General features: G+C 37.6%; 1 protein-coding gene across 2 annotated transcripts in view; it reads right to left on the reverse strand.

The window, feature by feature from the left end:
* The window catches only part of ESRRG (estrogen related receptor gamma), a gene marked incomplete at both ends in the record, with an annotated part of 217,045 nt that extends 194,529 nt beyond the window's left edge, over positions 1-22,516 (reverse strand). For both annotated transcript variants that reach the window (XM_081225320.1, XM_081225319.1), the window contains one exon: positions 22,461-22,516. In XM_081225320.1, the coding sequence (XP_081081446.1) occupies positions 22,461-22,516 (56 nt within the window). The remainder of the gene's footprint in view (positions 1-22,460) is intronic.
* Between the last annotated feature and the right edge of the window lie 700 nt (positions 22,517-23,216).

The raw sequence follows: 23,216 nt of genomic DNA on the forward strand, positions 1-23,216 counted from the left end.
GTAACTATACTGAGTACAGGGGGTTGTTACCTTAGTCGTTTCATTAAATATGAAAGCCAAAGATTTATGCAATGGGTGATAAGGGCAAGAATGCTGTAAAAGTAAGAAAATATGGCAACAGTATGCTGTACATCACCAACGGGATATTATTTATCTAAAAAGTTGGCATGCTTAGACTTCCAACAGGCAGCGTATGAAATTCATATATTCAAGGAAACATCATAATAACCTGCCGGCTGGTGGTGATGGATATGTTTTTAATCCAAATGACCACAATCTTCAGCCTGCCTGTCATGGAGGGCCAGGAAAAAATGGAATTTTCCTTTCATAACACTTGATGTTGAAAGAGGAAAAATCTGGAAGCATGATTAAGTGGCTCGTTCCAATGGACAAATGGACATGGTGCTGAGAGAATGACTGTGAATAAAAGTCATCGTTCCTGAACTAATGCCATTTTCAGTTGTTACACCAAGAAAACGGAGCAAGGGATGATTTCTGCCTCCTTCCCATCTGGAAAGCACAAGTTCAAACTGCAACAAAAGCTGGAAAATCTTCAACACTGTGTGGATTCATTTACAAATTACCTCTTGCTGGAAAAAGTCAGGGGGAAGGCTGGTATAATATTTGTCTATTAACTAAAACTTATTGTACAAACACAGCAAGAAGAGTTGATGCTGTAGTGCTTTATTGACTCGAAAGCCTCGCCTATGGATTTCCTCCTTTGAGGTTTAAAGGAATTCCTATTTCTCATTTACAGTCTATCAGAAAAGGTATATGACCTGTATTTTTAATTTATATAAATCCACTCAGTCAATCAGCCTGGGCTGAAATTTAATGGATGTATCAGTCATTGTTGGTCCAGGGAGAGAGAACAGGCAGCAGAATCCACCATTCCATCTCTCTTCTTCCATTACCTTCCTCCCCCCGTACTTTTTTTTAACCTCACCAGCTCAGATGTCTCCCTTAACTTCAAGCAAGGAGTCTTTCAAAGCTGTTGTTTTTAAAGGGAGAAATTCAAGTAAATATAAACTGATGGAAATACAGGAAGACCCTTCGGCTATTTTGGTTTTAAAAAAAATCTTCATTTTCCCCATCCGTGTTATGGCAATTTTATTACATATTCAGCAAATTTACAGGAACATGATGTTCCCCTGACAAATTAATCACTTTCCAAGCATTTTAACATATAAATAAAATATCACCACAGGAGAGTAAAATCATCAGCTCAACCAGTTGATTTAACCCTTCCTTCTGGAAAACTGACCTGAAATAGATTAAAGACTACCTCCCAGACACACACACAGACACACAGACACACACACTCTCATAACTATGAGCTAGGCACTCAGACTACTGGTAACAAGGCTTTTAGGGACTTCTAACTTCAGAAGCCAGATGGCAGTGTTTAAAAGATAGGAGAAACTGAGCTTCCCTGGTGGCGCAATGGTTGACAGTCCGCCCGCTGATGCAGGGGACGTGGGTTCGTGCCCCGGTCCGGGAGGATCCCACATGCTGCAGAGCGGCTGGGCCCCTGAGTCATGGCCGCTGAGCCTGCACATCCAGAGCCTGTGCTCCGCCACTGGAGAGGCCACAACAGTGAGAGGTCCGCGTACCGCAAAAAAAAAAAAAAAAAAAAAAAAGATAGGAGAAACTGAAGACAAAAGGACCTCTTTAAATATCTTTAACCTCACAACAATCTGCTAGAATCTATCTTCACTCCTTCATAGTTTTATTTCTGCATTTCCTCTAATAATAATCATTACATACTATATTTTTATAGTCCTATTCTTACCCTGCCATTCTAGGCAGGGAAGAAAAAATGCAAGGGGCTAGGTTTCTGTCTTTACTTTGCTTTCCCCTCTGCTAATTTCAGAAAGTGAATCCAGCAATTATAAGTAGTAGGAGACTGATAAGGAGTCACACATGCAGGAGAAATAGGTTCAATTCAAGCTTCCCTGACTAATCCTTATTATGACTCATTTCGACTTCAGAATTTGTCGGTTGAGGTAAGAAGCTAATTTGGCTTTGAGAAGTGAAATCTCAGTTTTGTACTTCCCTTCTAGTGCTTCTAACAACCCATTATTAACAGCAAAGTAGGAGGGGGCATGAAATATTTATTGAGTGCCCACTCTCACCAAGCATTTTTTTTGCATGCTATTTTATTAGATCATTAAACTTGACATACTTTAAGTAAGAGCATTCATTTCTTTGGCTTCCAAACCCACAGTCTGTACCATTGTATCGTCCATCCGAAAATAAAATGCACTATTTTTAAAACCTATACCCAATATGACTCTCAAACTCTGATCCTGAGATGAACAGTAGGACATTCTGCCAGATCAGGAGATAGTAGAGGAAAGGCCCTGGTAGATTTCTCTGAACTGCTTCATCACTCTGTATGCACAGATGATGCTCCTTCTGGCTGTGCTCATCAGAAGACCTGTTTCCACTCTCATTATGGGTTCTCTCACATCAAAGACAACCAAGGTTTAATCTATATTTTAAGAAAATAAAGAAATCTGGCATCATGCCTGGGCTAGCTGTGACACCCCAAAACAAAAGATGAACAGGCCACGCTGACTGTCTTCAGTGCTTATGTAAATACCATTCTATTTATTAGCTCTGCTTTGGGGAAACCCCAAATGGTCACCTTACCTCCCTACTCAGAAGCCTGTAAAAATACTGGTGATTTATTATTACATCCTTCTTCTTCCCTATGAATGGGGTAATGAAGTTTTCTTACGGAGGCTATTCAGAAGCAACTTGGATGCTACTATTTGCTACTTATCCCATATAATAATACCATAACTGCTATTAGAGGGCAGTACTTAAAGCAGCTAAGCCTTCCATAACTATAGCTGATTTGACGAAACTGTCAATAGTAAATTTCAGGAATAACCACTAAACGGAGATTTACTTTTGAAATACATAATGTGTTACACAAAGGCTTTTATTAACATTTATTTATTTTTTGGTTCTAATTAAATCATTAGACTTACCAATTGACTACATAATTACAAAGTCAGCATTCTTAAAAAGAAAGTAGTAATAACACTATTTCCTTCTGGGTGGTTCCTTGACAAATTATGAAATTTCTCTTTTAAATTTCCTGACAAACACTTGGGCACATAAGCTTTCTTTAACAGTTGACGCTCATGTCTTTAAATAACACCTTCAATGAAGATGCCAATCAAATAAAAATAAGATTAACATCCAGATTATGGATTTTCTGAGAGAAGATGAAAGAATACATCTGTAAAACGCTAAAAAGAGATGTTTACAGCAAGTACATGTTCATTTACTAAGTTTCCATTGCCATTTTATGGAAATAAACATACACTAAACTCTTCCTGTCAAAACAAATATACATGTTTTCATGATCTTAAGGAAAGTAAGTTATTACATATCCCAGGCAAAGCTGACACAGGTACATGATCTGATGAAATCATATGAATGGAAATTATTCAAAGATAATATAAAGCTGGCCCTGTCCAGATTAGATCAGAGATGTTCTAACACCCAAACCTCAGAATACAAAAGGAGATAAAACAATGCCCAGGAAGCCTCATGCTTTAAGTCTTAAATAAGAACAAAACTTAAAAAACAAACAGCCAGTGAGGGTGAATAAAAGCAATTAAGGCAATATGTAAAAAGCCTGTGTTCTTGTATAGATATTTAAATTTTTTTCTAAAACATTTCATTACTTTGTACATTGTTGGAGCCTAAAATACCTATAAGCGTTCCCTGAAGTTGCCAATTAAACACTGTGTCAACTCTTGCTCTTGTAGTTAAACCACTGCCATCACCATGTACATGTTATTTCTAATTAATTCATGTCTCTCTCAACTTTGTCCTTCTTTGCCTGTCAAAAGAGTAGGCATTCAATCATCAGCCAACAGTATCCAAGTAACTCCAGGAGCAACAGATTACTTCCAGGAAAAGATAATTTAAAAAGTTACAAATTCTGGGAAAATATCATCTTGGGGAGGGGGCTTTATTTTTATAATGGTATGATGCAAAGCTGGGGGGTGAATGTTGTATTGTTCAGTGTGGGGCTGGGGAGAGAGGGAGCTGAGATGTGAGAGGAAGAACTGTGGAGCAGAAGAAAGATTAGGGGAGAGGACAAACCAGGTATGGTCTAATGCTCCTGAATTTTATTTAATGCCTTTAAATTTTATGGAGTTACTTGGTTTACGACAAATAGCTCATTTTATTTGGCCCTGGAAAATGGATTCAAATGCAGATAAAAAGGAATCATCTCAAATACTTTTTGGAAAGTGACTGGTTATAAATGAATTTCCTTGAAATAAAGAGTGTTTTATTTGAACAACTATGAATTGGGCTGCTGCTTCTATTCTGAATTAGCAGTATGTTTCATTTTCATACATATTTCGCTCCAGATAGACAATGCTTATTTAAGTGAAGGCTAGAGCTTTACTGGCTCAAAAAAACAGCTCCATTAAATTTACTTTGCAACTGAACTGAGTCAAGTGGGATGGAGTAAAGAAACCCTAAAGAATCTAGTCTATTCTAGAACACAAACACCACATGCCTTTCTGGACAGATACAACCAGGGGAGCTATTCACAAACACGTTCTTTTTTTTCATGGCTCTATCATAAGCTTGCCCATTAAAACATAAAGAGATTAGATGTAATACATAACATTATCCATGTATCTGTAAGAATCTATACAGTAAAAATGAGGGGAGTGCATAAAAAAATCATAAATTAATTTAAATGAAGCTCCTACCCCCTACCCCCAAAATATATTACCCCCTAAATGATTCTCAGGAAAGAAAACAGGAACAGTTTGTTTCAGTCTGGATACTACTAATACCATTCATAGTTCTAAATCTTCACTTAGAATTTAGAAATCATTTTCATACAGCCTAGCTCTTCCTAGATTTCAATGACAATTTCAGCCTGGTAAGTTTACCTTGTTAGATACCAGGAAGTCTTTTAAAACCATTTTGTTAAAACTTTCCTTATTTCAGTATAAATGGCTTATTTAAGTCCAGTTTACAATTTCTTTAAGTATTTAGTTTTTGCATTCATCAGGTAATTCCTAGAGGACATGCCTGTCCATATGGTTTATCTAAACCCTAAACACACAAAGTCCTAACAAAGATTTCTACGATGGAGGGCTTTCATTTAATATTTAGGATATATTAATGGCTGTGTTGAATTCCATAACAGGGTTTTGTATACAGCAACTAACCAAAATATTTTTGACTGGCCACCTATACAAATAAAATTAACCTGAAATTTTTTTCTACTCGTTTTTATCTAATAGAAAAAAAAGAACTCAGTATGTATAAATCACAATTCACTAAAAAGTCAAATGCATTATCCCCGCCTGCCCCTGCCCGCCACGAACAAAATCAACAGTTTCAGAAAGGACACAGAGTTGTTTTATTTCTGTTAAATCAATGCCTACAAATATTACATTTCATCAGTTTCACTTATCCTGAAAAGTCCCCGAAGGTTCCCTACCCGAAGCTGGCCATATTTTCAGTGCAAAAGAGGCTGAGCACGGCTATCCAAATCTAGATAAAACTCATGGGTTTGTAATCTGCACAATGATCTATACATCTCTATCTCTATGCAAATCAAATGCTTTTCTGCGTTCCTTTGAGCATTCCAAAGCACCCAGGGCTAAGGGAGCAGGAGGTGTTTGCAGATTCTTCCCCTGCCTCTCCTTTCCTTTCCCTCTATGGGTTTACACTGGCTACCTAAATAATTCACACTGCCTGCTTTTCAGCCCGAATGTTCCTCGGAAGAGGCCTACAATGAGCTACTGCAGTCACCAGATGGACTCCTGGATGCAGCAGGTGAGGCAGTTGGCAGGACGCCCTGTCTGATGCTGCTTGCTTCGGCACGGGCCGCCTTTCTTTCCAGGTACGTTATCATCCTCTGAACACTGAGCGGTGTGCAGTTTGGGGGTGGGGTGGAAGTGGAGCACTGGCAAACCCTCTACGAGCATTCCTAGAGGAACCGTACATTACCAGCTGCCCTCCTCCTCCCTGCCCCCCCACCTCCAGCAACCCCGGATTCTTTACGCTGTTGCTTTGTTGGTGGGTTTTTGAAGACTATGGTGAAGCTTTCGCAGTGCTTTTTGGCCCTATGCATAAATAAGGACGCATCCCTTTGAAAATTCCACCTCGGCTTAATAGAAAGTGAAGAAAAGAGGATTCAAGGGGATGGATACCAGAGAAGTCAGGAAAACTAGGAGGGAGAAACGTATTCTCATAGATAGGTTGCAAAAAAACACAAATGAAGGGAAAACACAGGTGAGATGATTCAGCTCATGTCTGCAATACATTTGTGTAAAGGTAAGCTGCCCTTTGCATCGAGTAAGTGGAGAGAAAAACTGCATTTTTCTAGCTTTTCAGTGTTGCAGAAAATATCAGCTGTGCCTAAGTTTGAGACAGTTCTTTGTCTCATATTTCTAGTGTCATTTCCAAAGAGCGCAGCATTTCCCTTCCAAAGTTCGTAATTCTATAGGACTGGAAGACAAAAATTGCAATGCATATCACTTGAAATTGGAAGTTTGCAACCTCATGGTGCCAAGCTATCATGAGACGATCACTCGGTAACATGTCGTATACATTTTAACTGAGGATAAACACTTGACAAAAATTCTCCTGAGTTATTTCTGGCATATTCGGATTGGTAATGGTACCATGACACCATGATTTTAATCTTTCTATAAACTTAACTGACGCCAATATAAATCTTATTACCTAACTTCACTAATCATCTAATTATAAACATCCAAAACTGCGACAGAGAATCATTTTAATGACCTGAAGCAAACCAAGCTGTATCTTCCAAAAAATAAATAAATAAAACACTTGAATAAAATGCATTCACTGAAAAGAGGCTGCAAAGACAGAAAACTGCTTTGAATTCCATCATCAAGTCCTCGGGCAAATTGAAATCCCAGGCTTTGGGGAACAGCACTGGGTAGTTTTGCAGGACTGTTGGACAAAGACAGTAGCTGTGAGATTATCTCAAGATTAAGGGCAAGGTTTCCTTAGAAAAATTACCTTTCAATAGTCATTTACTTGGATTAGAATGAATTTACTAATGCACACCTTTCCCTCAAAGTCAAACTACACTAACCTTCTAGAGTTCAGATGCATCCCCCTTGCTTTTCCTATGACCTCGGAAATATCTTTTCTTACCTGATCTTTTAAAGCATTTTCCCCCTTTCATTTCCAGTCTAAGAAACAAACCACACACAAGTCATTTAGAGCATTTTAAGAAGTAATGGCCACTTTTGGGATCAAATCTTCAAAGGCTTCGCAAGGAAGCAGGCAGGACCAGACTTGACTGCTCTAAGACCCCCAATCACACTTTTGCAATATTTAGGATCTAAATGTACCATTTCTAATTGTGTTCTTGGGGGCTAACTTCCTGTCAGCTCTAGAAGGCCCAAATCAGAAAATCAGATTGGAAGCTCCAACTTGCTTAAGTTTTATGTAAAACCTCTGCTACCTAAATTCCTGAAATCATTTTCTGAAGATTGACCCAAGTATAAATTGAAAACTTAAGTATATAAAGTCCCATTTTAGAGTGTTTTTTTTAATGCACTCAAGATCATTTTATGTTTTTATCATGTATTTCAGGATCTTCGTGCCCAGGACAGGGCCTGCACACAGTCAAATATTTTGGAATGAATGATCAAGAAAATGCAGTTTAATGCACTAAATATTGATTACTTTAATGATTTAAAAAATTGCAAAGGAATGCATGTAATCATTTTGATGCAACGTGAGAAGTTACTATAAGTAATCAATTGGACGCCAGAGAGTTGGTTATAAAAAATTCACTTCAAAAATCAATTTTAAACTGGTATCTTCTAAACTTGATTTCATTAACTCTCATTAAGCTATTTGCCCACAACCTAATTAATGTACATAACCAAAGGTACCTAATAATACTAAACAGAAGGGATTGGACATTTCTTAGAAACATATTAAAAGGTAAACGGTAATAAATTAACATTTAAAGATAGTAACTGTAAAATTAAACATAATTTTTAGCATTTATATATTTTATAATGATGTAGATGTGTGTTCAGATTGACACAGTTAAACTGGCAGGCAAGATTACTTCTAAAATAAAAGTAATAGCAAAGTCTCAGCTAAAAAATAACTGCCATTTAAAAAATTAAAAAAGAGTACGTATAAGCAAATGGTGAAGGAATGAGTGGGTAATTACAGTTTAAGCCCTGGATATAAAAGACAATACAGGTAATGTATGGTATAAGATGCTGCTGAAAATGAATGATAATTAAAATTTTGATTTCTGACATTGCAAAATTATTCTTTTAGAAAGTCTATATGATATTCTCAAACAGATCCACCTTATATAAATATCTATATTTGAACATACTTTTGGAGTATCAGAAATTAGTGTCATACTATTATATACATACGCAAAAAACTCTACATTTGTTTTGCCTGTGTTTAAAGAAGAGTTAGTACCTGTGTGTGTCTGTATTTGTGTGTATGTGTGTGTGTGTGTAATACAATTTCTGTAACTGATTTAATTGTTATTTCCTTTATTTCAGATGTCTTTCTGGATGTGACTGTCTTAAAGTTTCAAAATGCAAGTTAGTCTAAACCTAATAGAGAAAACGTAGATATCTAAATTTTAGCCTGATATACAGTATATACTAGAATTAGCATAATTTAAAGAAAAACGTATTTATAGGCAACCTTTCTCTTTCCTAAACGAAATATCGATAAAGTGATTCAAATGCCATAAATTCAATGTAATGCCCAATTGGTTAAACTTATGCAGTCCCCTATGTTAACTATGATCTTTTTTTTGCCAGCTTTCTTGCCCCTATGTAGGTAGTGCTGATTGAAAAAAAAATGGGGGGCATAGTGGTTATAATCTCTAATGAAATTACTTATTTTATTTATTTGTGGTTTACCTACCTAGGTGAAAGTATACATTGAGTCACATAATTAAACACAAAAAATATCTTAGAATAAACCAACCAACAATATTCTTAAGAGGTGGGAAATACAGTACCCTGAATGACTATCGACTTTAAATTTGAAGTAAAGACAGTATGTTTGCAAAATTCACCTGTAATCCTGGTTCAAGATTTACACAGACCACTTTTGTTCTGTTTTGTTTTTCCTCTCTGAAAGTCTGAGAAAAAGTGTCGACATAAGTTTTGCGTTTACAGTTTAAAAACAGAGAGAGAGAGAGAGAGAGAGAGAGAGAGAGAGAGAGAGAGAGAGAGAGAGAGAGAGAGAGAATGAGCACCGGATCCCTAGTACGCCTACTGGGCACCTAAACAGAATTATTTGCATAGCCCTTGAACACTGTTTAGAAAACAAAGAGTGGACAGGACCAGAGTGGCTTCTATCTTCCAGTCCTGGCGTCCTTTTTCAAAGCAAGGCAGGGGTTCTGTTTTTAGTACACACTTTGGTTCAGCATTAATCCTGTTTTATGTTGTTCACACCTGCTGCTGACTAGCAGCCTGCTGATGGGTCGGGGCTCATGCTGCTCAGACAAATCCCACTAAACTGAGAAGCCGGACAAAAGCTACTGGACAGAGCTGGAAACAAAGCCTGATCAGGGTCGTGAATACAGGAGAAGCAGACCCCACCAAAATCTCTCCTCTCGTTTGCAGACAAGCCTCCGATGTCCCAAATTTCCCACCCAACAGTAAATGCAACCGACTGCTCTTTTTTGAAAGCCTGAACCCCATTGGCTTATTTATATTCCTTGGCTTTTTATGTCTTTTGGTAAAATGAATGCCAATATAGTAAAAAAAAAAAAAAAAAAAAAAAAAGGAAAAAAGAAAAAAAGGTTGCTAGAATCAGATGATTCTAGCCACTCTGTGTCCTTACCAAAAGAATCTGTATCTGAAACAAACCTCATTACTAATTTAAAATATCCTATAGTTCACCTCTCTATTCATAGAATCCTACATCCAAAATGAACAGAGATAGAAAATATATATTCTGCCATCAGTGGCCACCGGGTGACCAGGACAGTGACTTGTATGCTAAGACAGCTCTCCCCCGTCCCCTTCCTGCACTGCATGTGCTTAATAGCACACATCAAAAGGAATGAATTCTTTTTTGATCTTAGTACCAGCGATAAATCAAATTCAGCGACACAGACAGGGGGGAAATGCACCACTAAGGGAAAACTCCAAGACTGACAGTGGGACCAGTCGGAGGCATTCGCTCAATCAAGTTCCAGTAAACAATGCCCACCATCCCTCTCTCGGAAACAAGATGTAAGCTGTCATATGCTTACCCAGAGTGAGAAAAACTTACCCGGTCCTGATGTGACCCTAAGTCAAGATGAACTTTCTGCTGACATTTCCAGCGGTGGCCCCGGAGCCCCTCCCTCCCACCTAAAGAGTCAATTTCCTTCCTTTCTGGGAGCCGGATTCTTCCCGCTGGTGGGCACCGAGAGCTCCTACTGGCCAGCACAGCGTGGCTCCAAGACGAGCTGCACATCTGGGGGGTCAAATGAAGACTCTGGGATCATTTTATTACATCTCCTGAAGCACCTTTCCTGCCTGCCACAGCCAATAAAGCATCATGGGCTCCACTGCCGACACTTGGGGAGCTGCACATCTGCCTAACCCACAACGGTGCATAAATTTAATGGAGCACAGTTTTAATACTTCTCTGGGGGGAAGCAACAAAGCGCTAACTAGCCAACTAACGTTCTGTTAATGAATGGATGTGGGGATGCCATAGTGGAGGTGTTGGCATCTTCTTCCCAATTTGCTTTCCAACTATTTACCCTGAGCAACGTGCTGTTTTGGAGGGTCAGTCCTCGAGCCTAACTCACTTGTTTGTGCCATACTCTTCCTCGGCAGGTGAGAAATTTACAGGGATGCTCAGAAGCAGCTTGGCTACAACAGGTGAGAAGCCAGATAAATGCACACTTTTTCAGCGTGTCTAAGACTGTGCTCTTGGGAACTCTCTACTGGTGTTAAAGAAAAAAGTAGTTGTCAAAAAATGATACTGTAATATACTTGCTATAATTGCAGATAGAATTCATGTGTCTTCCATAATTGGACACAGCCCACCCTAAAATTAAAAATATAGTTTTTGCTTTCAATTTGTTTATGGGATATGGACAGTATAGGAATAAATTCAATTATTATGTGGAATCACACAAAATTGCTGATATTTGACCATTCCTTGACCTAGAAAAATGGCCATTTCATGTGGTTCAACCTAATTTAATTAGAATCCTAGTATCTCACTTTCATGCAAAAAAGCCTGAAGTTTTGTCGGGGAATTTCATAACTCCAAACTTGACTTTCCTCCTCATTTTCCCTCAGAAAGCCACCTCAGATTCATTTTGGGTTTTTTTGAACCCACTATCAAAATGAGAAAATTTATCGAAGTGTATTTCAAGACTTGAGCTTGTTAAGATTTGGGGTACACAAGCCCTAGCTGTCAAAATTTCACTGAAAATCAAGTTTTGCACGTTAGACCATCCACTCATTCAATGGAGTGTTCACTCTATGGCTTGCCTTTTTGAGAAGCAACTTGGCAATCCCATATAACAAAAGAGCAAATGCTTCATCCCAAGGGCCAAGACTACACATTGATGGAATGGGATGGAAAATCTCATCCTTGAGGTCCTTCACTAAAGGACTTGAATCATGGATGATCTTTTTTTCCCCCAGCGACTTTGTAAGTTTGCTCAAGACAGAAAGATTTCAGTGTATCAGCAGCAGTGGTGGCTCTCAGATCAGATGATATTTAGTGTTTTGCATGTAGGATTGGCGATGTGATGAATGCCCTCAGATAAGATGGGGAAAAAAGGAGCCTCGGCTGTGCAATTGATCAAGGTGTGCTACCTGCCGCGGCCTCCCAGTACTGCTCCTAAGTTTGCCCACTTCTGAAGAAGATGAAGACCACCTTAGTTGGAGGATAGTGCTTTCCTCGGGCAGGAATTTTCATTTCAGTTTGAATCTTAAACCATTACATTGCCAGTGATGCATTTTTATGTTGACAATTGACATCTTCGTAAAAGAATGAAACCTTTGAGCGAGGACTCAGAAGCACGAAGGTTGCCTGCAGTAAGTACTTAAATTATTTTACATCTTAAATGGAGCCCTGTTGTCTGGATTTAAAATTTAATAAACCTTAAACGGATGACCTTTCTTGCACAGAAAGGCCCAGAGTTGCAAAAATGAACTTTCCAATGAAATATATTTTAAGGAACTAGTGCTGAACAAAGGGCTAGTTAAAGCTGAACGCTTTGTCAATTTATCAGCTTGTGAACATTCTGTTCCTGGATTCCCCACCGCTGCTGGATGTATAGAACAGTGGTGCCTTGCTTAATCGAATACTATTGATTCGAGTGTGTCACAGTGATCTCATGGAGAGTAATCAATAGTAATCCAAAATCAATCAATCTGCTCTTGCACTACCATTTATCAAATCTGAATACGCCAAATTATTTGTAGGCATCAAATTACAAAGAAGAGAAAAGGGGAAAGCCAGGGAAAGTTCATGGTTTATACTGAAGCGCAAAACCAATCTCCCTCTTTCTTAAGGGGAGGTGTTTTAAAATGGACAACTACTTGGCCAAATGCATTTATCTTCTCATTAAGCTATCCTAAATTTATAACGAATCTCATTCCATTCCTGGGGAAGAAAAGTAAGATTTCTTGTATAGGAGTTGGCTGCTTCAGCACAAGTGATAGAAACGTAAAGATGCCCCAACTTACATAGCAGGTCACACCAGCATTTTCCAAGTCTGATAAGCTAAGTTTCAAATGCCTGTCACCCATCTGCTAGTAAACAAGGAAACTCGACTGGCACAGGACATAACTGCATCTTCGAACATCAGAAACGATGGTTAATGGAATTGGAGTCGAAAAAGAAATACTTAATTTCTCCAGAGAACGTACACATAGATGCACCTGCTTATCAGAGAAGCTGCTGTTGATGCTGAGGGTTCCTTTATCAACAGATTCACCTGTAATTTCGTCCAGGTAATAAATCCTTCTATTCATTATAGCACGCTCAAAAGCACCCCTACTATTTAACTTGAAGGAAAAAAGGCACAGAGTGTCTAAAACATTTACTTTCGCTAATGTAAAAGTGTTGGCATTTTACTTCATTCCCGATAAGCTGGTGCCAGTAGAAGAGATTATCCTTTTCTTATTCAAAGCCTATCAGCATTTCGAAAAGCTCTCTCCATCTTATCAGGTGTATGAACAGCACAGTTACTGAAAACAGTTTCTACGGCTCCTCTCTCTTTCTGCCAAGCTATCTGATAAATGCCCAACTAACTAACTGTATTTACACACAATCAAACAGAAGTTGTATCTTCCGCGTGCTGTCGCCAGATTCCAGTTTGCTATAGGTTTTTCTGCTGTGACATTAACTTAACAAAAATGTCAGTAGCAGTACCCCAAACTGACAACAATCAAGAAAACACTATAAAAGCACTCAACTAGAATGCACGACAAACAGAGAGGAAAGAAAAACAAATATGAAAAGTTCAAGGCAATCTCTTTGGAATTCGGGGTGGGTTGGGGGAATAAGGTGTACTGTGTATGCAAATCGGCATGAATATCATGCACTTACCTTTCACTAAAGTAAACGATCCTTTAGCAAAACAGATGAATAGAAAAACAGCAATTTTAAAAGAAAACGCTGCTGGGATGGAGGGGGTTCAGGAAAGTTTTTAAGAACTAAATGGACACTTCCCCATATTTCAGGTGATTTCAATGTGGGGCAGAGAGGTTCTATAACGTAAGCAAAGTAAGACAACAGACAGGATCACCGAACTTACCCCATACACTGAAGACAAGACAGAAAGCAAGGCTGTAACATATGGTGACTACATTCTCAGGATAGATTTTCCAATCATTAAAACCCTCATAAATGCTTTAGACATTAAAGTTTTGTTCACTATAAGGAAACTTAAAAATACAAAAATACAGTTTGAGTGTTTAACATCATCATTTTTCTCATTCTTCAGACTTAACCAACTGAACAGTTCCATATAGAGGTATGAAAAAAGAATCATCCTCCAGACTAACATAAGTGGATGATCTGCTGTCCATTTCTATCTGGTACAAAACGCGTACCCTAGTTCATGGTTCATACAAATTGAGAGACATCCCTAATCATTTCTGGGCAGCTCTTTGGAGCATGAAAGACAACAGGGATATTTCTAGAACATAAGAGAAATATGAACTTTACTTCAACAACTGAATAATAAATTCCTGACCCTAGGAAAGAATCTCTGCTTGGGCTTCTGTGCATAAATTGCCCATTTGTTCCTCACCTCCCTTTGCTGAATGGCTAAGAGAGAACAGAAAAAGGCAGCCACATGCTCCCACCTGAGCCCAACTCCTGATTCTGTCTAGACTCCAAGAACAGAATGAGCCTTTCCTTAGATGAGGAGGGCAATAAGATGAATTAGCCAAGTGTGTAGTTCAGTACAATTCAGCTGATGGTTGCCTTTCCATCTGTGACACTATGATCCCATGACTGATGAGGCAGGTCTCATTTAAGTCTGTGGATAAAAGGGATGCTTCTGTCATTTCATAGGACCCAGAACCAACTGTATACAATCACTTTCTCATTTATATCTTTCCCTTTCTTTGGCCATGAATAGTTGGTTATGGGTATGATATTCTTCCTCAAAATATCTGATCTGTTTTAATAGATTAATGGCTGTGAAGAAAGCCTTGTTAGAGTAGTCTTTCATTTATGGAAAAACGAACACAATTTAACATGGCCACCTTACGTTTGTGGAGAAGTGAAAGTACTACAATAATTTGGAGTTATGGAGGGCAAAGGGCCATTGATTGAACAACCTCACATTTGAATTTTTCCCTTAAGTACCTTAGTCTCTATAATTTTTTATATGACTCACTATTTTTGCTCACTCTGAACATAATTTTAGATATTCTTTTCAAAGCAAAAGAAATTCTTACAAGTATGAACTGTAACAACATTTTAAATGCCTTGAAAAGGACACCTTTTCAAACATTTTTACTCATACTGTATTAAAAAGGAAGTAAATGTATTTATTTAACGAGTCTTTTGTTTAAATTCTCAAAAGCATTTTAAATGAGTAAAATCTTTCTAGAGCAGATGAAAAAGGAATTATCACATACAAAGATTCCATTCTGATCATGGAGGAGAAAAAAAGAATTCAGTATGCTTCTGCTTATTTTCTGTGCCTAAGTTCTTGATTTACTTTTAAAATTTTATTTATTTATTTATTTATTGCCTATTGAATAAGCCAGATAAAAAGAAAGAACAAGATTTTTTTTTCGTTCTCAGAAAATGTATGCAAAGTGCAACAAAAGAGAAATGTCCCTTGTTTAAAGTGCACTGGCAAGGCTGCTGCTTCTGATTCTCCACTTGTTAAAGTCTTTATATACATCACGCATAAGAGCAACCAAGACTCACCACTTCAGACTTTTAAAAAAAGTAAATCCCATTATTATCCCATTACTTCCAAGACAGTAAAAAGATCTGAACAAGCTTCAGTTATACTCTTTTTTTTTTTAAACAAAACTCATTACTGTCTACGCTTTCTGTATTCCCACAGTTAGAGTTTTAAAGAGAAGTAAGCAAACACGCTGGTTTTCATTGCACTTCTACTAGCCATCAATCTCTAATACAATATGAGAATTTATTGGTAGCTTCCCTTTTATTTAGTACCATCTTAAGCAACTGTTTGCGGAGGTGTATGAGGAAGCAAAGTTAAATTGATATGTCTGTGATATGCCTGACAGCCCTTAGTATGGCTAATATTAATTTGTTTTCTTTGGCTAGGTAAGTGCTGCCAAAGCATATTATACATAATGTGTACTTCCAATCAAAATGATGAAAAGTATATATGCAATTTTGTTTCACTCAAAGCAAGATGAGAAGGCCAGAAGAATGTATATGACAGAGACTCCCTTTGATAATCAAAATATAAATTTGCTTCCAAGTTCATTTTTTACAATGTAATCTGATCTCAGGTAGGCTCTCCATGAGCTTAACTCTTTAAACAACTCTTTTAATAGATTTTAAATGCCAAAAGCCAGTGTTTTTATTTATTATATTGTGTGAAAGAATTCCATATAGCCAGAGGCTGCATTTCTAATGGCTAGTGTTGCATGCTATGTATTTATATTCAAATGCACACATAGATCTATGCCAGTATATTGAAATGGACTTTAATTGGCCAGTGAGAAGCCACTTTATTTAAAACTGTACTTTTTCTTTTATTGCTTTGCCTTAGTGAGTTATCTTCCAAATATACATGCATTGCCATCAATTAAAATGGCAAAATATTTGAAAAATCAAAACATAAAAAGCAAGTTCCCTCCAAACGTTTAAATTTTTTTTTTAATTAAAAGGGGGGATGCAATACTACACATACACAGCACACACACAATCTAAACCTTCTCAATCTGATGGTTTTGTATAATTGATTAGAAAATACATTTGGAAAATACTGAGAAATAGTGTCCAAATCAGAGGAAAAGAAACATCTGGCACTTCTGTAAAGAAAAACACAGAGAGGAAGGATGTGTTTGTTATAATTGAATGGAAATTATCCTTATTAGCTAGGTTTCCCAGACTTCGAAAGTAGAAGTCTAAAATGAACTTGACACAAGAATAAGATGCCAGGTAAATCCTTCAAAAGGCAGAAGACTGTCACTTGACACCCTCAGATAATAAAGGGGCTAACTTTCAGCAGACGGATTGGCATAAAGAAACAGCAGGATTTTTTTAAAAACGAGAACAATTAAATTTGTTAAAGTACTATACAAACAAATAAAGGTAGGAAATGAATCTAGGAATTTAAACAAAATATGAATTAGAACAAGAATTTGAATAGAAAGAGCATTTGGATAAGTGGTTTCTCTCAACACTCATTCAGATTTACTAATCAAAATCACAGACCTTTAAACTTACCTCTTAGAATAAACTTCAGAAATTCAGAAATCTATGATGTACTTTATATGGATATAATACTTATTAATTTTCTTTATGTGCTTTTAGCAAAAAAAAAAAGAAAATGACATTTACGTAGTGAGGATAAGTGAAAATTATATTTTGCATTTATTTAAAAGTATCATGTTTACATTTAGATATATTTGTCAGGCCCAACTGTATAAGAAAACAGTGTAGCCAAGAGCTTATTCAAAACTGTTTCTTGGATATGGGCCCAAACCATTAAATTATGTATTTAGTACTAGTGGCTTATTTCCTATTTTACAAATTATTTATGATTTCTAGATATTGAATTTTAAAATGATAATAATTAACAATTTATAAAATCAGAAACAAATTAATGTATTAGGTTACCTGTTACCTGTCTGTTACATAGTAGTTAAACCAATTTAATTTAAAATCAGACTTGGTAAATACCTGAAATACTAATTCCAGGTTAAAATTATGCCTGGCAAATTTAACTGGACACTAACTGATTAGAAAAATACTTGAGATCCACTTTATTATATAAATATACATGAACACTCTCAGCAGCATACCTATATTCCACATACATACCTCTTCCCGTGTATATATATGTATTTCACATGCATACTATACGTGCACACAAAGGCACACACGTGTGTGTGGTATATTCTATTGACTGCTTTGGATTTTAAAGTAGCGTATGTGTATCTTTATTTATAATGGTATAGAACATGGACATCCATATACACATGGCTATGAAAACAATAATCAACAGCAAAACATACAAAATGCAGTAAGAAAAAATGTCAAGCAGCAGAGATGCTGGATGTCATCCCTGGACTATCAAATACACACATAAGTATGATTGGAGAAAAAGAACCTAAATATTTCACTGTCAGAGAATGTAGAAAACAGCAATTCATTTCTATCTCATGTGCTTTAGGACAATGACAATTTAATACAAGGCCAGTGGATGTAAAAGAGATAAAAACTGAACAAACTGGGCCAGGGTAATCAAAGATTTTCTCCAGAGAGCTGACTAGGGCCGGAGCTCATATGCACTTATACCAGATCAACACTGTATTGTTTCTTTCTTCCATGAATTTGCTATGAAGCAAAATTCAGCGCATACCTTATCTGCTGCAATGACTTTAAAGTTCTAGTGAGATGCTGTCCTCTTATTTCACAATGCTGGATAGGTGATTCTCAAAAGTTTATTTGATATTAATTGGTGTCACAGAAATCACGGCTATCAATTGCCACTTGTATGACAAAGTATCGACCATAAGCACAGATTTTCATTTATTTTATGAAATAATATAAGCAAAACATTGAGTGCTGAAGAGCACTTTAGAAGTCAAACAAAGAAATACTTTGTTTAGTCACTAGGCGAAAACAAATGTTGAGGAATTTTTCACAAGTGATACAGACTTGAGGTTCGGCATTCTGCCTACCTTCCCAAAGAACGTCCTCTTCTTTGTCTGCAGTTCTTGCAAGAGTGAGGTATTGTGAAAATATTGTTAAACAGACTCATAGAGAAGTTACCTGCCCCCTTTGATGAATAGCACCACGGACCTAAAATTAATTGCAAAAGTATGGCCCCAGCTAATGAGATGGTCCTTATCTTTTTTCAGCACAAGAAGCACAAGTATTTTTCTGCTGGCTCGATATTTTACAAAAATGCCTAAAGTATACTTAACTCAGTAGAAATCTGAATAAAAGACTTCAAAGGCACAAAATAACATAAATTCCAAGATCTGGAAAATTTGAAGTTAAAACTAATTTCCTGCATTATTTTCTTTTTAAACCTTTATTTTCTTTTTTGCTTTGAAAAGAACAGCAAAAAATCTTTTCTCTGGCTTCTGTTAGCATTTCTTAAAGCTGAATTACAATACCATTCTTTATAAGATGGCCAATATATATCCCAGGTCAGATTAAATCAAATAAATATATCAAAGGCCATCAATTTAGAATTAAAAAAAAAAAAGAACAATGATACCTTATTGGGGGGAAAACACTGGAAAAATGATCATCCATGCAAGAGAATTAATGGATATTCACAAGGGCTTTGCTAATAACATGGGTTAATTACCGCTGCAACACACTAGGCTCAGTAAATAAAGCAGCAGTGCCATAAACACATGAAGATGAGAAACCCGTCACTATAAGAACCAGCCAACGCCATCACCCTTGCCTCTGACCAGGAAATGGGAAGCTGTTTTCCAGCCCTTTCTGTAAAAGGAGGCTTTCTAAACTTACCACCCAATCTGTACAGGGTAATACATAAATACACTGACACAAAGGGCTAGTGAAGCATGGGGTGCCCAGCACTTACTCACCACTCCCATCCAACATTGATTCCATTAACTCAGAACACTTTTTTTGCTTACTCCAAGGAGAAAAATCATACGTTACATAATCCACACTGTCTGGCTATTTCGACTATATATAGTTTGGGATACGTACAGTAGTTATTTAATTTTTAGAGAAATTGAATTAATCTGTTCACTTTAGTGGTGTGATGGGCAAGGTTACGAGACTCTACAGCTTAGGAACACTCACCCCTAAGGGCAGCTGGTTGTCACTTCCAGCAATTCACAAAGAAATCATCTGAAAACCCCTACCTTTAAGGCTGAAGGTGTTTTCAACAGATTTACAGAGAAGAAACAGGAAGGAAAAGTAATATGAGCTCCAAGTCTGGAGTTTAAGGATTCCTTCTTAGAAAAATAAACTTAAAGACTCTGTTCATAGTTCTCAAATAAAATCACATCTAAAGTGTCTTAGGCAAGCTCCCATCTTTTTAAAAAAATTGCAACCACTCTGGTTTAGGCTTTTTGCTGTTGTTGTCATTGCATACATTTTTCCTTCCTGCCTATTTTTATCCCATGTATTTTTTGACATTATAGTATTACTTTTGGATAGTTGTATTTCAATTTACTTTTAGCTTTTAACAGGGAGAGATGAGGCAGAGAAAAGAAGCAAAACCCTGAAAAAGAAAGAGTAAACCTTACAAAATAAAACTTGCATAGCTCCAAACAGGAATCTTAAAACACAAATCTGTTCAATTTTGGATGTCTGGCTTTCCATGATCAGGCTGAAATTTACTGAACTGTTCCCTCCTCGCCTTGCCTGTTTTGGAGTGTTTCAATTGTCTTTCCTTCTTCCAGCAGCTGTGACAACTGTTAAAACAGTCAGTAAAATTAAGTCCGCTCTATAATCCTGTAGTCAATGTTACATTTTAATCAGAGGTTGAAAGGGAATCATGTGATGAGCACACTCATTTAGAATGATTAGACTGACACATATGTCAAAATGAGCAGATATATTATTTTCATCTATTTATGCTATCAGTTATTACTGCTATTAAATGTGAAACAAGCTTTCAAGTATTATGCTCTTTAATGTGCTGGCACATTTCCTAAAATAAAAAATACATAGTTATAGGTTAACATTTTAGGCTCTCCTAATGGTGGCCAATAAATTGCATGAATCTTTTTAACAGCTTCCAAAGCAGAAATTGTCCAATATTCTCCTCTGAAACTGCATAACTCTGGTTTCATTTCAATGTATACTCACACGTGATGGGGTTTAACCCAGCACACTTTACTATGAATATTAATAGCATGTATAAATTCTGTGGTTTATTAATTGAGACAGAGAGGCAGATGCGTTACTAAGCATTAGATCTTTCTGTCTGTCCGGTGAACCACGTAACCATCAGAACTGCATCCAAACAATAAATCTGTATTTTTTAAAGATGACTTTTAATTGAGCCAAAAAGAAAGCTAGTTTGAATCTTGCGCCAAAGCCAAAAGGACATGTGTCCTGATTTCATTTAAATGTGTCTGCTTTAAGAGGCTTATCTAAACTAATTATTCAAATTAGCTATAAGAAGTTAAATTCAAGGAAACTACAAAGAAGCCTGGGGGTGGGGGTGGGGGTTAAAGTTTGTTTTGTTTATTTATTTATGAGAGAAAGTTCAGAATTGGGTGAGCTTGGATAATGCATTCTTCCTGACATGAAGACATATGAAATTCTCCAGTGGGACAGCCTCCGGCGCGCTCACCTTCAAACTTCACTTGAGTGGGCAGTCCTACCTTTGTTTATTTTTCATTTTTATTTTCACACAATTTAAGGTTGTTTCTTCCTTGGAGTGTTTACTACTGACGCAAGCACTGCCTTCCAACCTTTCAGTTCTTCCTAAATCCATCCCTCGGCTAATATCCCTCGTGTGAGTGTGTATGTGTGCAAGCATGCATACATACACGCGCGCACACACTCACACTCACAGACACGAGGAGCCACTAAGACTGCAAGTCACTTTTCATCTCTTGCTTAATTACAAACCAAGGCAATATGCAGTCACTAAGGACCGCTAGTGGACATCTACCTATAATGCACGACCTTCTCCTCTGGAGAGTTTTATATTTTCTTCACAATCTATAGAGAGAGACGTTTGCCAAAAGCACTCTTTTCAGAATTATAACAGTTGGCATTACTGTAATGGGAAAGCAAAGCCATACAACTGACTCAACAGAAAGAGGAACCAGTGACAGCTCCCGTGATAAACTAATATTTCAACGGTGGGTTGAAATTAAGTTTATGACCCACTCATTTACACAAGAATGCCTAATTTACTCCTTTTACCCCCTACTCACATGTCCCCCACCTTGAGCGATCCAAATATGTATATTTCCATGTGCCTAAAGATATTAATAAATACCAATTAAACTGCATCTAAGGACAAAAGTACTTTTCTGCATTTTCTGGACACGATACATGAAACAAATCCACAATCTCAGCATTGTCTATTCAAGGGGAAATTTAGAAAGTCACTACTGTTTCTTCTTTAGTTTTTTTTTTTTCCTCCCCTTAAATATTTATAATGTGTTAAAATCTCATGTTACTTAATGGACTGATTTGTCAGTTAAGTGCTGACTTAATGCTAACCATGCAAATAACATTATTCTAGTCCCGGATTGCACAGGGCTAGTTTTTAAATTGTTCTCTGAAGGAGAATTAGTAAATGTGCAATTTTGCCTCTAACTCTGCGCGGTAAGAAATGACAGGGAGCTGAAAATATCTGTCAAACTGCAAATACATAAGAGGCACTCAATAGTATAAATCATTTTGAATCCTGTATTTTAAAACATTTTTCCTTGGGAAAATGGGTCCTAGTAAAAGATGCATTTTAACAGTTCACTAAGCATTTGTGCCAAGTGCCTATTCTTAGCACCTGAATAAGAAGTGACTGTCACCCAGCTGTTTTACTGACAGTCACTGAGCTTTGCCTCAAAGGTAACACTGTAGTCAGACAACAATTCTCGACTTACTGAATTAGGAGATCACCATCAACACAAAAGGCACAAGACAGACACAAACAAGCGCTCGTGCGCACGACATACCCAGGGCATTACCTGAATCCGTGCGCCAAGATCCATTCCGTTCACCCCACACTCTCACCCCCAGGACGAGTTTTTAAAAGGAAAGAAAAAGGTACCTACTCTTCCTCGTAGTGCAGGGGAAAAGATTCAGGAAGGCAAAGTTCTACCGAATCCATGTGCGACCGGCAACCATTATTTGCGCACCCCCGCTATAAATCAAAGTTTCCTTGACAGAGCAGAGCGCAATTAACACAAATGTTCTCCTGGTGACAAGCCTATAGGCACAGCCAGTTGGGACCAGAGCTCTCACACTCTCCTAATCAAGGACTTAAAGCCCCGATTGGAGCTTATTAATATGAAGTAGAGCTTAACATATGCAGTCCCACCGGCCCAGGCGCGCAGCCGATTGGGGGGTCTCCGCCCAATCAGGACGGAGGCGACTGGAGGCTGCGAGGCGCCGCGGAAGCAGGCAGGTACGGAGGGTGCAGAGACGCGAAGGGGCTGGCGACGGAACGGGAGAGAAAAAGAGAGCGAGGACCAGACACGGAAACGCTGCCCGTAGATACTGGGCTCTGCCTTTTCTTTCTTTCTTTTTCTTTTTCTTTTTTTTTTCTTATCTTTTTTTCTCCCTCCCTCCCCCACCCCGCCCCGGGAAGCGAGAAAAGAAACCTAACTAATTTAACCCTCTAAGCACTGGAGGGATGTGTCTTAGGTTTCTCACCTAAGATCTCTTTTGCCTTGCACAGAAGAACTCACGCAGACTCTCAGTTAATTTGGGAAAGGATTCTGCGGAAGGTAGAGAATGAAGTTTGTCCTGCCGTAGTCTGTGTTTTATTCCACGGGAGGGGGCTCCTTCTTATTTAGTGCTGTACTTTC

Source organism: Mesoplodon bidens (assembly GCF_964165515.1).
Source record: "Mesoplodon bidens genome assembly, chromosome: 2".
Classification (NCBI taxonomy): domain Eukaryota; kingdom Metazoa; phylum Chordata; class Mammalia; order Artiodactyla; family Ziphiidae; genus Mesoplodon; species Mesoplodon bidens.